Source organism: Nomascus leucogenys, chromosome 20 (genome assembly GCF_006542625.1).
Source record: "Nomascus leucogenys isolate Asia chromosome 20, Asia_NLE_v1, whole genome shotgun sequence".
NCBI lineage: Eukaryota > Metazoa > Chordata > Mammalia > Primates > Hylobatidae > Nomascus > Nomascus leucogenys.
In genome coordinates, this window is record NC_044400.1 from 23,680,483 (window position 1) to 23,695,915 (window position 15,433).

The 15,433-nt window shown below is 39.6% G+C and overlaps 1 protein-coding gene across 1 annotated transcript in view; it reads left to right on the top strand.

Moving 5' to 3' along the window:
• The window catches only part of LOC100606372 (5-hydroxytryptamine receptor 5B-like), a 35,596-nt gene extending 21,195 nt beyond the window's left edge, over window positions 1–14,401 (top strand). The window contains exon 2 of the mRNA XM_030801335.1: window positions 14,132–14,401. Coding sequence (XP_030657195.1) covers window positions 14,132–14,401 — 270 coding nt within the window. The remainder of the gene's footprint in view (window positions 1–14,131) is intronic.
• The last annotated feature ends 1,032 nt before the right edge of the window (window positions 14,402–15,433 follow it).

The following is a 15,433-nucleotide window of genomic DNA, read 5'->3' on the forward strand; positions in this document are numbered from 1 at the left end:
ACATGGTGAAATCCCGTCTCTACTAAAAATACAAAAATTAGCTGGGCATGGTGGTGCACGCCTGTAGTCCCAGCTACTCAGGAAGATGAGGCAGGAGAATTGCATGAACCCGGGAGGTGGAGGTTGCAATGAGCCAAGATCACACCACTGCACTCTAGCCTGGGCAACAGAGCAAGACTCTGTCTGAAAAAAGAAAAAATATGTTGTCAACAAACACGATTTTCACTTCTTCCTTTTATATTTCGATGCCTTTTACTCCTTTCTCTTTCTTTTCTTTTTTTTTTTTTTTTTTTTTTTTTTTTTTTTTTTTTTTTTTTGCCTAATTGCTCTGGCCAGGACTTCATCAGTATTACATGTTGAAAAGAAATGAGACTGGGCATCCATGTCTTGTTCCTGATGTTAGAGAAAAAGCTTTCAACTTTTCACCACTGATTATGATGTTAGCTGTGGGCTTGTCATATGTAGCCTTTATTGTGTTGAGTTGAGGTACATTACTTCTATGCCTAATTTGTTGAGAATTTTTATCATGAAAATATGTTGAATTTTGTCCAGGATACATCTATTGACATGATCATATCATTTTTGTCCTTCATTCTGTTAATGTGGTATAGCACATTTTTTGACTTGTGTATGATGAACCATTCTTGCACCCCAGGGATAAATCTGGCTTGATCACGGTAAATGCTCCTTTTAATGTGCTATTGAATTCAGTTTGCTGGTGTTTTATTGAGGATTTTTGCATCTATGTTCATCAGAGATATTGGCCTTGTAGTGTCCTTGTCTAAACCTTTTATGTTTTTACTGCTTTTCCAGTGCTTACTTGTAATCTGGATCACCTGAAAGACTGAGCAGCCGGTGGGCTTGCAGATAGAACCACAAATGAGAGCTGGGTTCAGCCTGAGCTCAGATATGAAAAGAGGGTCGTAGAAAATCATCACTCTTCTTCTGATTCTATTTTAAAAACTGTGGGCTCAAACACATTCTCATGCCAGACTGCAAGGTTATTTTAACTTTAGAAAATTAAATGTTATGAATCAAATTGTATCAGTGATAACAAAACATCTTGCTTGTGGTTCAGTTCCTTTAAGACTGGCACCTAATTGTCTGAAAATGTTCAAAAATACTTGGATGCATCAAGTATTTTCCCTACACCTTCAGAAATATCCCTGGTTCTCTAAGTCTCTGTAAAGTTCTTCCTTGTTCCCCCTTCATCATTATGTTCACCCTGCCTCTTTACCTCTGTTTCCCTGTCTATTTTCTCCCTTATTGGATTGTTAGAGAATAATGGAGGAGGAGGGAGAGAAACAAAAGAGATATAATAAGTATGGTATAGGGATCGTGTCTCCACATATGGCCTTGCAAAAAGCTATTTCTTATATCTGTGTAGTTTTTGGAGAACATTGGACTTCTCAGTGGAAAAATGAGACCTAAACTCCATGCTTCTTAACTTTTTGGGGTAGGTCACAGAATTCCCTTGAAAAATTAAAGCTTTGAACTTGTTACTCAGAAAGCTATCTAGCTGCTAGCTTGTCCAATCTGCATACAATTCCTGAAGCCCTTCCCTGGAGGATGAAGCTCAGCCTTCTGTAGTGCTGTCTCACCTGCGAGGAGGAACCCACAGTGGGTATTAACTAGCACTCTTGGAGGCAGGGGTAGTCTTCTGTCCTGGAGCCCTGGCCCTGTAAGGCACGTATCAGCACACTGAAGCTAAATAATGCATGTGAAAAAGACACAACTTCTGCTCTCCCCATTGCATCCACCCCCTGTACAAGGAATCAGCTTCCACTAGTAAAGGGGGATGATTTTAGATCAGATGATAGCAGAGCTGAAAACACAAATATATTTAACCTTAATTAACACACTTGATTACACCTTCCCCTTCTCAGTATTAACTCCATTAGGTCTTTAGCCATGCCAGGGTGACTAAACCCCCAACCGAAACCAAAACCAAAACAAAAACAAAAAAAACAAAACACAAAAAACCATGTTTTCCAAATAGCAATAGCAATTGTGTCTTATGTTATGATCGTACCCAAGAGCTTAGGAAGACTACATTCTGTAGTGGCTATAATTATACTAAAGGGAAAGTTTATTTTCTTCAAGCCTAGCAGTGTTCTCCTTTTGTTTTTACAAGAAAATCTCCTTAAGAAACATCTGAGAAAATTTTCTGTTTTAGGTTCTAAAATAAGCCAGCCACATTTGTTTACTTTGGAGGCTATTTTGATTAGTTATCTCATTAAAGTGCCTTGAAGAGAAATAAGACTTGGGCTTGGTTATCTCACTAAACCTTGGACAGAGAGAGTAAAGCCCCAGGTGTTCTGAGCCCTGATCTGCAAGCTCTGGTGAGAAATTGTACTTTCCAGTTATAATCCAGATGACCTTCAAGCTTAATTGGAAAGTTCTCAATGTCTTCTCCTCAGATGTGGGAGGACTTGAGTCGCTGTTAAGATTAATGTGGTCCCCTGACACCAAATTTGTTAAGCATCTTGCTATAGTCAGTGTGTGACCCTTGTCACAATGCAAAGTGGTAAGTTCCACAAATGATTAAGGAACTATCCTCCTTCTTTCCGATATTTTTCTATTTCTTCTTCCTAAGACATTTATCTGACAACATTAGAGGATTGAAGGTTTGTAGGTTTTTTCTGTGGCAGCTGGCATTTTTTAGAGGTGTGGGAAGAGATGGGTGCCATGAAGTTGACATTTACTGAGGGCCTACTCTGTACCACTGTCTCCTTCAGTCCTCACAATGAGCCTGTGATAGAGGTAAGGTTCTTCCTGGTGGGAGATTAGAGATGGGGACTCAGCTTGGAGGTGGAGCTAATCTTTAATGTGCTCTGAGCCTTGGTTTCCTCCTTCCTTCCTTCCTTACGTGGTTGCTGCTATAACTGAGTAGGACCGTGTGTGGAGCCACCTAGCCAAGTGCTAGACATATGTCAAGAACTATGAAGGGTCTGAGATTTTACCCTGCCTGCAGGCTAACAGGTCAGCCTGCCATTGCTGGATGCTGGCAGAAAACATGGGGCTCTTGTGTTGGAATTGAAAGACTTTACTACACAGTGTGAACCTCAGCTATGGATCGGTTCCCCTTTCACTCAAAGTCCCACAGGAGTGATTTGGATGGTTCCGATGGATTTGCATCACAGAAGAGAACTCCTAGATTAGGGAATCCGAATCCCTTTTGCCTAGTGTTGGACAGCAAACAAGCCTTCCTTCTATTCTTATTTTTTGTATTATTATATTACATATTTCTTATAAAAGAAGCCTGCATCTTTTATAATGGGTTGCAAGGAAGTTTACCCTCTCTTCCACTGGGAGATAGTGTCTCTATCTTCCAGAGCTGTTTGCTATACAAACATCCTTGAAAAACTGGTTTATAACAAAGGCTGCCAGAATCTTTGCTAGCAAAATGTGCAAGAATGCAAGAAACTCAAGAGAATTCTCTCTCCTAAACATTTCTTTATTCAATAGATGTTTATTGAGTATTTACTGTATACCATATATCACACCAGGTGCTAGGGACTTCAGTGGACAGAATACTCAAGGTCCCCACCCTCGTAGAGTGTTGGTCATAACACAGTATTCTGAATGACATCTCCAAATTCATGCCCCAATATCAGAGTACTTATGGGAATAGTGGGACAGAATATTTAAAATGGAGACCTCATGAGAAATTTCAGTATGTTGTCCTTATGCACACAGTAGGTGATCAATCAAGGTCTGAGCATTTGTTATCTGGCATATTTGATCCTTAGTTAATTTTGAATGGAAAAGCCCTAGACTCTGTAAAGGCATTTAGGTAAATTCATCTTTTAGGTCATGTTTTAGCATGGCAGAAAGAAACCCTGTGGTCCTGGAACCACAGCGACTGGGCAGGCACCTTGGTTCTGCCTTTCCCTGCATGTGTGGCCTTGTTAATAGTGTTCCCTCTCTCCAGCCTCTGTATTCAGAGCACTTCTCCTCACACAACAGGACTAGAAAGTGCCAGGTAGTACTGGTTGTGTGGATGCAACAATTCATATTCTCACCTTCCTGATGAGCAGATTCTAAATCCAGGGTCAGAGGCCTCTTGACCATGAGTGATTATCAGACACGTGTGCAGAGGGGGCATTGAGGGCCAAAGGCTGAGAAGAGACAAGAGGAAAGAGGGAGACTGTGGGTGCCCCCAGAGCTGGTTGCTAGAGGCCCTAGGAATTGCCTGAGGAGCCATAGATGCCCATTCTGCAAAGCTCCCCAACATAAATATGACCCTTAAAATAGATTCTGTAGGAACTCATTCAGATCTATCACTTTTACTCAAAGATGTAGAGTAACATGTAGGGGTTAAGAGTGTGGACTCTCCTTCAAATTACCCAAGTTTCACTTTCAGCTCTAACAATAAGCAACTGTGTGACTTTGGACAAAGGTATCTAACCTTTCATAGTGGTTTCTCAACTGTGAAGTGGGGATACTATAATTCCTTAAGGGTCTGGTGTGAGGAAGAATGAAAGTCATCCATTGCAGGCATGTAGCACAGTATCTGTTTCATAGCAGCTTCTCAGGAGTTGTACTGCTTCTTGTTTCTGTTGGTTTCCTAATAGACATTACCCATTGAACTGAAAAAACCAAGCTAGTTGTTGCCTAGCAAAAAAAAAAAAAAAACTAATAATAATCACCCACAGTTGGCTCATTTTCTTTGGGGCTGTTTCTGGAAAGATTCCATTGCCTTACAGCATCACTCTGCACAGGCTGTACCAGGCTCAGGCTGAAAAGCTGTGAACACAGGGCTTCTAGCAAACAGACATCTTGACGGACCACAGGTGGACCTTGCTCAATACTGCAGTGGTAGAGCTGGGTGTGTTTTAAATGAACTGATTCAATCAGACTTGCCTTTTCGGTTTCTTTTCCTCCAAGATCTCTTTTAACTGAACTTACCCCATCAATTTCCTTACTTCAATAGCTTAATGAGGATTTGGAATTTCATTACACAGTGGAAGAACTCAAGTGCCTGGAAGGTCACTTAGGTCAGCAGAGAAATGGCTGGAAAAGTGCTCATTATTGAGCTTAGTGGGAGAAAAATAACAAAATCACTTTCCACTTTCCTTCATGCTCTGATGATGTTTTTTCTCTCCCAACAAGGGACTGCTAAATATTCATGGGGTGATTTCAGGATGCCACTTTTTGTCATTCAGACTTCCTCTGGTGACTTGATGAGAGTCTACAAGGTTGTGGATAGGTCAGTATTATCTCTTGTAAATGGAAAAGGTGATGTGCAGCTCCCACTGCCTGGGGACTGGGAAACCTTGGAATGGCTCATTAAAGAGGGGCTCTGGCTTGCAGGCCAGTTCTCAGCTGCCTCTTCAGAGAGTACGTGTTTGCCATCCCAGATGAGGGGGATACTGTTTTTTCTCTTTCCCTCCAAGTGGCAGGTGGGGAGGATGCTGGATGTATACTGGCAAAGGAAAGGACTGTCTGTCCTCATCTCCATGATCTGTTTTCGGGCTGGCCAAATGATTTTCCAAATTGTAGGATAAACGCACCTGACACAGTAACTTAAGCATGCCCATAGAATGACCCTATATGGCAGGTGCACCTGAATGTGTTTTGAACTAGATAATCCAGAAATGGCCAACCTGCAGATTCGTTCCTTGTCTCTGAGGAACAACTGAGTCCCCGTCCCATCCCAGCCTGTGGGACATGGGCCATACAGGGGATTCAGGCCCTGAGTTTTGGGTTACATGAAGGTTTCCAGGTGGAGGTTGTTACGAGGAGGGTGTTCAGTGAAAATGCAATATAAACTACATGCTGTTTGCAAGCGGTTGTGGTTTTCTTGTCCAGCCCACCACTGAAGGCAAGACAGTTCTCCTGCCCAGCCCCCCACCACTGGACTCTCTCCCCTGTATGTAAGCTCCTGATAAAACCCCATGTCTCGTTTGCTGGCTCTTGGTCTCTTTTTCAGTCTCTTGAACCTGGTGCGTCCCCAACTGAAGTTCATAAGGGTTCAGCACAACACAAATAGTTAGATCCAGAGAGTGCTGGGGGGAGCAGCAGAAGATGCAGGATCTGAAGGTAGTATCGAGAATGAGGAGTCTTGAGTTTGTGAGAGCCAGGCCACCAGAGCCCCTTGCACTCACTCAGCTTTGGCCACCCTGATGCAGGTGACAGGAGGCAAGTGCGTCAGCCATGAACAGCATCAAGTGCCCACAGTTGAGTGGTCATCCTGATAGTTGCTTCTAGTTGTGCCTGGGAGAAAAGCTAGACACAGTCATTGCTGGGAGGCTCTGTGTCTGTACATGCAGCAGTACCTGAGGCCATCCCTGGCAGCATTCGAGGAAGAGAAATAGGTCACTCTGCTGTAACAATACACCATTAGTGATAGATATTTACTGGGCACCCACTAGGTGCCTGTGCTGTTGCCAGGTAGGTAGGAAGACACTGCCTTTGTTCAGCTTGACCTGGGATGGGAGAGCCAGACATCAGGCAAATAGTCACACAAATCACTGCAAAGGAGGCAAACATGGCACCAAACAGGGAGCTGTGGTTGAGTCTGAAGGATCAGGGAAGATGGCTCTGGGAGGACTGGTGGTCTTTAAGCTGAGACCCAAAAGGTAAACAGGAGTTAACCAACAAATGGAGGTGAAAGGTATAGACAGTAATGCCGGAGGCTCCTTAATTTGAAGGTAGTTATGATCACAAAGGCATTTACAGTCAGTTTTCTTTTTATAAAGCTGGACAGTACAGAATTATCACCTAATTTAAACGGAATCTGTTTACCACAGTAATTATGCAATCTCTTGCAATATTCATGTTTACAGGCTGTCTCTCTAGCTGTAGCCTTTTTGAGGGGCAAGATTGGGTCTGTTCTATTAGTGGTCTTAGTCCCAGCCTCAAGCCCACTCCATGTGTATGGAATAGGTGAATGCATATGCCAGGCAGTAGTGCTGGGCCCAATCAGGCATTCCCAATTCATTGGCAGGACATCCTTAGCTGGGGAGAGGACTTTCATCACCCAGCATCATAGCTGGAGAAACGGGCTTAGAGAGGCAGAGGAGCTTTCCCCGTGGTCCTGGGACTCCAGCCTGGGTCTGACACCAAGGTTCCCGCTCTTAATCACCCCCCTTCCTGTTTATATCATATTATTTGAGGTCGTGGGGGACCATCATTCTCTCTCCTTGATGAATCTTCAGATATTATTTTAACCTAGAATTTCAGTGACCTTTTCACCTAACATTGTTTGATGGGTTATGGTATAAATGCATTTTGAATGAAGTTGGAGGAGAGGTTCTGGACAAGACTGGAATAACCTCCCATTGCTTTAATCATACAGTATTATAGTTTATCTATGGCCATACCACCCTGAATGCATCTGATCTCATAAGTATTATATTTTACTTATCTACTTAAATTAATAAAGTTAATTTTTTAGAGCAGTTTTAGGTTCCCAGCTAAATTGAATGGAAAGTATAGAGAGTTGCCATATACTCTCCACCCCCACACACATACAACCTCCCCCACCATCAACATCCCACACCACAGCAGCACATTTGTTAAAATTGACAAACCCACATTGACAGTGACAATAATTATCATGAAAAGTCAATCGTTTACATGAGGGTTCACTCTGTGTTCACATTCTATAAGTTTGGACAAATGTATAACAATATGTATCCACCACTGTAGTATCATACAGAGTAGTTTTTTTGCCCTAAAAGTCCTTTGTGCTTTGCTTATTCGTCCCAACCTCTAGCAACCACTGACTCTTTATTGTCTCAGTTGTTTTGCCCTTTCCAGAATGTCATATAATTGGAATCATACAGTATGTACCCTTTTCAGATTTGCTTTTCTTTTTACTGAGTAATAGATAGTTTTCTCCTTGCCTTTCCGTGGCTCGATAGCTCTTTTCTGTTTGTCACTGAATAATATTTCACTGTCTGGATGTACCACAGTTTATCCATCCACTTACTGAAGGGCATCTTGGTTGTTTCCAGGTTTTGGCAATTACAAATAAAGCTGCACTGCCATAAACATCTGTGTGCAGGTTTTTGTGTGGACATTAAGTTTTTAACTCTTTTGGGTAAATACCAGGGATCATGATTGCTGCATTGTATGGTAAGAGTATGCTTAGTTTTGTAAGAAGTCACAAAACAGTCTTCCAAAGTGGCTGTACCATTTTCCATTCCCACCAGCAATAAATGAGGGTTCCTGTTGGTCCACATCCTCATCAGCATTTGGTGCTGTCAGCATTCTGGATTTTGACTATTCTAGTAGGCGTGTAGTGTTATCTCACTGTTTTAGTTTCCCATTTCCCTGATGACATATGCTGTGGAATATCTTTTCAAATGTTTATATGCCATCTGTGTGTCTTCTTTGAGGTGTCTATTAAGGCTTCTGGCCCATTTTTTAAATAGGTTGTTCATGCTCTCATTGAATTTTAAGAGTTCTTTGTGCATTTTGGATAACGGTATTTTATCTGATAAGTCTTTTGCAAATATTTTCTCCCAGAATGCGGCTTATCTTTCGATCATCTTGTCAATGTCTTTTACAGAGCAGATTTTTGTTGTTGTTTTTGATGAAGTCTAGCATGTCAATTCTTTCTTTACTGGATTGTGCCTTTAGTATTGCATGTGAGAAGTCATCACCAAACCCAAGGTCATCTAATTTTTTTTCCTATGCTATCTTTTAGGAGTTTCATAGTTTCACATTTTACATTTAGCCTATGATCCATTTGCAGTTAAATTTTTGTGAAGGGTGTAAGGTCTAGTTCTAGATTAATTTTTCTTTTCCTATGAATATCTAGTTGTTAAAGCACTGTTTGTTGAGTAGACTATCTTTTCTCTGTTTATTGCCTTTCCTCCTTCGTCAAAGGTCAGTTGACTGTATTTATGTGGGTCTATTTCTGGGCTCTCGTTTCTGTTCCATTGATCTATTGTCACTATTTTTTCACCAATGCCACTGTCTTATTTACTGAAGCTTTATAGTGTGTCCTCAAGTCAAGTAGTTATAATCCTCCCAAATTCTTTTCCTTCAATATCGTGTTGGCTATTCTAGGTCTTTTGCTTCTCCATATAAGCTTTAGAATTACTTTGTCAATATCCACAAAATAACTTCCTGGAGTTTTGATCAGAACTGCATTGAATCAAGTTGGAAAGAACTCACATCTTGACATGATTGAGTCTTCCCATCCATGAACAAGAATATCTCTCAATTTATGTGGTTCTTTGATTTATTTCATTACAGTCTTGCAGTTTTCTTCAAACAGATCTTCTACATATTTTGTTAAATTTATGCCTATTTCATTTTTCAGATACTAGTGTAAATGGCATCATTTTTACTTGTGCATTGTTAATGTACAAGAAAATGTTCAATTTTTTTGCATTAACTCTGTATCCTGCAACCCTGCTATAATCACTTATTATAATAGTTCCAAGGGTTTTTTTTTTTTTTTGGTTGATTCTTTCAGATTTTCCACATAGATAATCATGTGATCCGTGAGAAAAAGGCAGTTTTGTTTCTTCCTTCCCCATCTGTACACTTTTTATTTCCTTTTTTTGTCTTATTGCATTAGTTAGGACTTTTGAATATGATCCTGAAAAGCAGTGGTGAGGAGGGACATCCCTGCCTTGTTCCTGACCTCAGTGAGAAGCTCATTAAGTGTGATGGCAGCTGTACGTTTTTTGGTAGACATTCTGTATCAAGTTGATGAAGTCCCCCTCCCTCTATTCCTACTTAAGAGTTTTTTTTTTAAAAATCATGAGTAGGTGTTAGATTTTGTAAAAATGTTGTTTTTGTATCTATTATTATTATATGTTTTTTCTTTTTTAGCCTATTGATGTGTTAGATTATATTAATTGATTTTTGAATGTTGAACAAGAATTGCATACCTGGGATAAATTCCACTTGATTGTGGTGTATAATTCTTTTTTTTTTTTGTACATTGTTGGATTAATTTGCTACTATTTGTTGAGAACTTTTGTATCCATGTTCATGAGATATTGATCTGTAGCTTTCTTGTCTTTGTCTGATTTGGGTATTAGGATAATGCTGCCTCATAGAATGTGTTAGAAAGTATTCCTGTCTGTTTCTATTTCCTGAAAGAGATTGTTGAGAATTGGTATAATTTCTTCCTTAAAATGTTTAATAGAGTTTTCCAGTGAATCAATCTGGGCTTGGTGTTCTCTGTTTTGAAAGGTTATTAATTATTAATTCACTGTATTTAGTAGCTATGGGCCTATTCAGATTTTCCATTTCTTCTTGTGTGAGTTTTGGCAGCTTATGTCTCTCAAGCTTGTGTCTTTGAAGAGATTGGTCTGTTTCATTTAAGTTATCAAATTTGTGAGCATAGAGTTGTTCATAGTATTCTTTTGTCCTTTTTTTTTTTATCCCGAGATGGGGTCTTGCTCTGTTGCCCAGGCTGGAGTGCAGTGGCAGGATCTCAGCTCACTGCAACCTCTACCTCCTGGGTTTAAGTGATTCTCCTGTCTCAGCCTCCCGAGTAGCTGGGATTACTGGCACACGCCACCATGCCCAGCTAATTTTTGTATTTTTAGTAGAGACGTGGTTTCACCATGTTGGCCAGGCTGGTCTCGAACTCCTGACCTCGTGATCCACCTGCCTTGGCCTCCCAAAGTGTTGGGATTACAGGTGTGAGCCACTGTGCCCAGCCTCCTTTGTCCGTTTAATGTCCATGGGATCTATACTGTTATCTCCTCTTTCATTTCTGGTATTATAATTTGTTAGATTTTTTCTTAGCCTGGCTAGAGTTTATTAATTTTATTTATTTATTTAAAGACCCTGCTTTTGGTTTCATTGGTCTTCTCTATGGATTTCCTGTTTTCACACATTGATTTCTACTCTAATTTTTATTTTTCTTCTGCTTATTTTGGATTTAATTTGCCCTTGTTTTTCATCAGTTTCCTCAGGTGAAAGTTTGGATTAATGATTTCAGATATTTGTTCTAACATATATAAATATATAAAGTGTTATAAATTTTCATCTAAGTACTGTTTTGCAGCATCACACAAATTTTGATGTTTGTTTTCATTTTCATTTAGTCGAAACTATTTTAAAATTTTCCTCAATTTTTTTCTTTGACCCATATGTCACTTCAAAGTGTTTTTTAAGTCTCCAAGTATTTGAGAATTTTCTATTCTTTTTGTGGAAAAAAAAAACAGACCTTGTATGCTTTCTCTTCTTTTAAATTTGTTAAAGTGTGTTTTATGGCCAAATGTGGTCTGTCTTGGTGAATGTTCTAGGTGAGCTTGAGAGGAATGTGTAATCTACTGTTGTAGGTTGTGTAGTCTATAGATGTCAATTATATCACGTGATTGATGGTGTTGTTGAGTTCAACTATGTCTTGTTGAGTTCCACTGTGTCTTTACTGATTTTCTACCTGCTCTATTTGTCCATTTATCATAGAGAAGTGTTGAAGTCTTCAACTATAATAATTAAGTCATCTGTTCCTTCTTGCAGTTCTATCAGTTTTTGCCTCACATATTTTGGTTTTGTTTTTAAGCACATACACATTAAAAATTGTTATGTCTTCTTAGAATACTGACTTTATCATTGTGTAATGTTCCCCTCTGTCTCTGATAACTTTCCTTGCTTTGAAGTTTGCTCTGCCTGAAATGAAATTAGCTACTCCCTCTTTCTTTTGATTAGTGTTAGCATGGTATATCTTTTTCCATCCCTTTACATTTAATCTATATGTGTCTTTATGTTTAAAGTGGCTTTCTTGTAGACAACATATAGTTGTCTTGTTTTTTGATCCACTCTGACAATCTCTTTTAGTTGGCGCCTTTAGACCATTGATGTTTGGAGTGATTACTGACATAAATAAATATTTACCATATTTGTTACTGTTTCCTATTTGTTGTCCTTTTTCTTTGTTCCTATTTTTCTCTTGCACTCTTTTTCTGCCCCTTGTAGGTTTCTTGTTTGTTTGTTTATTTTGCTATGTTGCTCAGGCTGTTCTCAAACTCCTGAGCCTGAACCAATCCTCCTGCCTCAGCCTCCTGAGTAGCTGGGATTATAGGTCTATGCCACTGTGTCCAGCTCTGCCCTTTATAGTTTTAATTGAGAATATTATTTCATTTTCTCTCCTTTCTTAGCATATTAGTTATACTTCCTCACTTTTTTTTAAGTGGTTGCCCTTGAGTTTGCAATACACGTTTACAACTAATCCAGCTCCACTTTCAAATAACACTATTATTTCATGGGTAGTACACATATATCATAATAAGAAAATAATTCTAATCCCTCACTCCTATTTCTTGTATCGTGCTGTCATTCATTTCATTTACATATAGCTTACATAAGTGTGTGTATGTGTGTGTATATGTATATATATATATCTTCAAATACATTATTATTTTTTGAACAACTTGTTAGATCAAATAAGAAAAGTAAAAGTTTTTATTCTATCTTTACTTATTAATTATCTGATGCTCTTCCTTTCTTTACATAAATCTGAGTTTCTGATATATAATTTTCCTTTTCTGAAGAACTTCCTTTAACGCTTCTTTCAAGGCAGGTCTACTGGCAACAAATTCCCTCAATTTTTGTCTGATAAACGTTTTTTTTTTTTTTCTCCTTCATTTTTAAAGGATAATTTTGCAGTATATAGAATTCTAGGTTGGTGGATTTTTTTTCACTCAACACTTTAAATATTTTACTTCACACTCTTCTTGCTTGTATTGTTTCTGAAGAGAAGCTGGATGTAATGCTTATCTTTGCTATCTATAGGTTTTCCCTTTGGCTTCTTCCAAGATTTTTGTCTTTATTTTTGCTTTTCTCAAGTTTAAATATGATATGCCTAGCTGTCTATATTTTATATTTTGGTATTTATTCTTCTTTAACCTCCCTGGATCTGTGGTTTGGTGTCCGATATTAACTAGGGGAAATTCTCAGTCATTATTGCTTCAAAAACTGCTTATGTTCCTTTCTTTGTTCTCCTTCTGGTATTCTCATTAAGTGTATTTACAACTTTTGTAGTTGTCTCACCATTCTGGACTATTCTATTTTTATACATCTTTTTTCTATTTGTGTTTTGGTTTCAAAAGTTTCTAATGTCATATCATCAAGCTCAGAGGTTCCTTCCTCATCTGTGCCCAGTCTAATAATGAACCTATGGAAGGGAAACTTCATTTCTTTTGGTGTTTTGATATCTAACATTTAAAAAATTCTCTTTTTAGAATTTCAATTTCTTTGCTTTACATTATTCATCTGTCCTTACATGTTGTCTCCTTTTTATTTTAAAGCTGTTATTGATCACAGTTTTAAAAAAATTCCTTGTCTGATAATTCTCACATCATGGCCATCTATGACTCTGGTTTCATGCTTTTTCAGTCTTTTCAAACTGTGTTCTTTGCCTTTTAGTATGCTTTGTAATTTTTTTGTTGAAAGGTAGGCATGATGCAGTGGGTAAAAGGAACTGTGGTAGATGGGCCTTTAGTTAATATGGTGGTGAGATATGGGAGAAGAGGAAGTGTTCTGTAGCCCTGTGATTAGGTCTCAGCTGTTTTTTAGCCTGTGTGCCTGGACTGTAAACTTCACTAGTGCTTCTCAGTCCTACTTCCCCCTTAGGTGGGGCAGGATGGCTACAGGGGACTGGAGGTGGATATTTCCCTTCCTCCAGATAAAAGCCCTCAGGTTAGGCTCTGGTAAGTTAATTATCATGATGGTAGGCCATATTAAGAACAGAATGGTTTGGCATATTTCAAAATGTATTCTTTTCCCTTCCCGTTGCCAAAAGCACAAGGTGATTTTTCTCCAGTATTCACTGTGAGGACCTGATAGAGACCCTGGAGATAATAAAACATAAAAATGTACACCTCTACCCTCTACCCCCTTCCATGACTAAGTCTTCCTGGATTTTTTAACTGTCAGATTTTTCCACACTGAGCCTCCAGCAATTTGTCAATTAGAACTTACGTTTTCTTACCCCAGCACTGGTTCCTGCAGAAGTTTCTGGTTGTGGGTTTTTGCTCTGGTAAGCTGTGATGCTCTATATTCACCTGACCATTTTTGGAGCAGCATTTAGCCCTGTGATCTCACTTCTCTGACAAATCTAAGAGGAGTTGTTGTCTTTCTGGTTTGTTCAGCTTCTTCCTTGTTTTTCTGTTTTATTTTTTAATTCCATTATTTTCTTTGTTCCAAGGTAAAGGAAGCACCTGATGAGGCTGAAATTGTGTTCACGGGACATTGCAGAGCAACGGTGTCCTTCCAGGTGAGCGGGGACTCCTGGCGGGAGCAGAAGGAGAAGCGAGCAGCCATGATGGTGGGAATTCTGATTGGCATGTTTGTACTGTGCTGGATCCCCTCCTTCCTGACGGAGCTCATCAGCCCACTCTGTGCCTGCAGCCTGCCCCCCATCTGGAAAAGCATATTTCTATGGCTTGGCTACTCCAATTTTTCTTCAACCCCCTGATTTACATAGCTTTTAACAAGAACTACAACAATGCCTTCAAGAGCCTCTTTACTAAGCAGAGATGAACACGGGGTAGAGAGACATGGGTAGATTGTGAGGAAGGAAACTTGGACTTTTTCATCAGTGATCTGAGATTCTTCCCTCCAAAGCTGAGTGCTAATGCTGTCTTGAGAGTTATACCATTGGGCCTGGACTGTAGAAGCAGCAGAGCCAAGGCTCTCAAGAAAGACAGCAAAGGTCTGGCAGATGTTGTAACTATGCCTTCTTCCCATGTGCATGGCAGACACTGCCAATTGGTCATGGCTTGGCTCCCCACTGAGCAGAAACTTGGTCTCAGAATCCTTTCCAGGACAGCACTCTAGGCAGCTACTGTTGATTATTTAAAATTGATGCAAGACTTGAAGCTGATTTGCTTTTCCTTTGTCAATAGTATATTCCTCAGAAGGGGGGTTCTCAGCACAGGGCCCCAGTGATCTGTTTGGTGGCCCACTCAGGAGACGTTCTCCTTTTTGAAAGAGCCCTCTCTACATCTTTTATTCACCTTACTTAGCTTATCTTCCTCAGCCTCTTACGCTTCCCCAACAGGATAGTGTATCCCCATTTGTGAGAAGATGAGGATGCCTGAAGTTTTGTTTTAAAAAAAAGGTGTTCAGTGCAAACCATACCTACTGAATCAGGCTCTCAAAGAAGAGGTCTGGTAATCCATCTCTTCAATTGTCTAGATGACTTTCTTTTCATCAGTGAGAGATACTTCTGGATATTCAGGTTGCTCTTTAGGCCAACTAAATTGGTATTTCTGGGAGGTGAAACCCCAGGCAACAGTGTTTTTTAGCTTGCCAGAAAATTCATTTCTAGGCTCAGAATCATTCTTATGGTATACACACACCTGCATATGACACTGAGATGGGAAAAAATGATGCCTATTGTAGGATTCAAAATGAACAACCCCTCACCCCCACCCAAAACTGCCATAGTGACTCATGGCATTCCAGAAAATGTTAAATGTGGCCCAGACGTATAGGAATTCAAGGC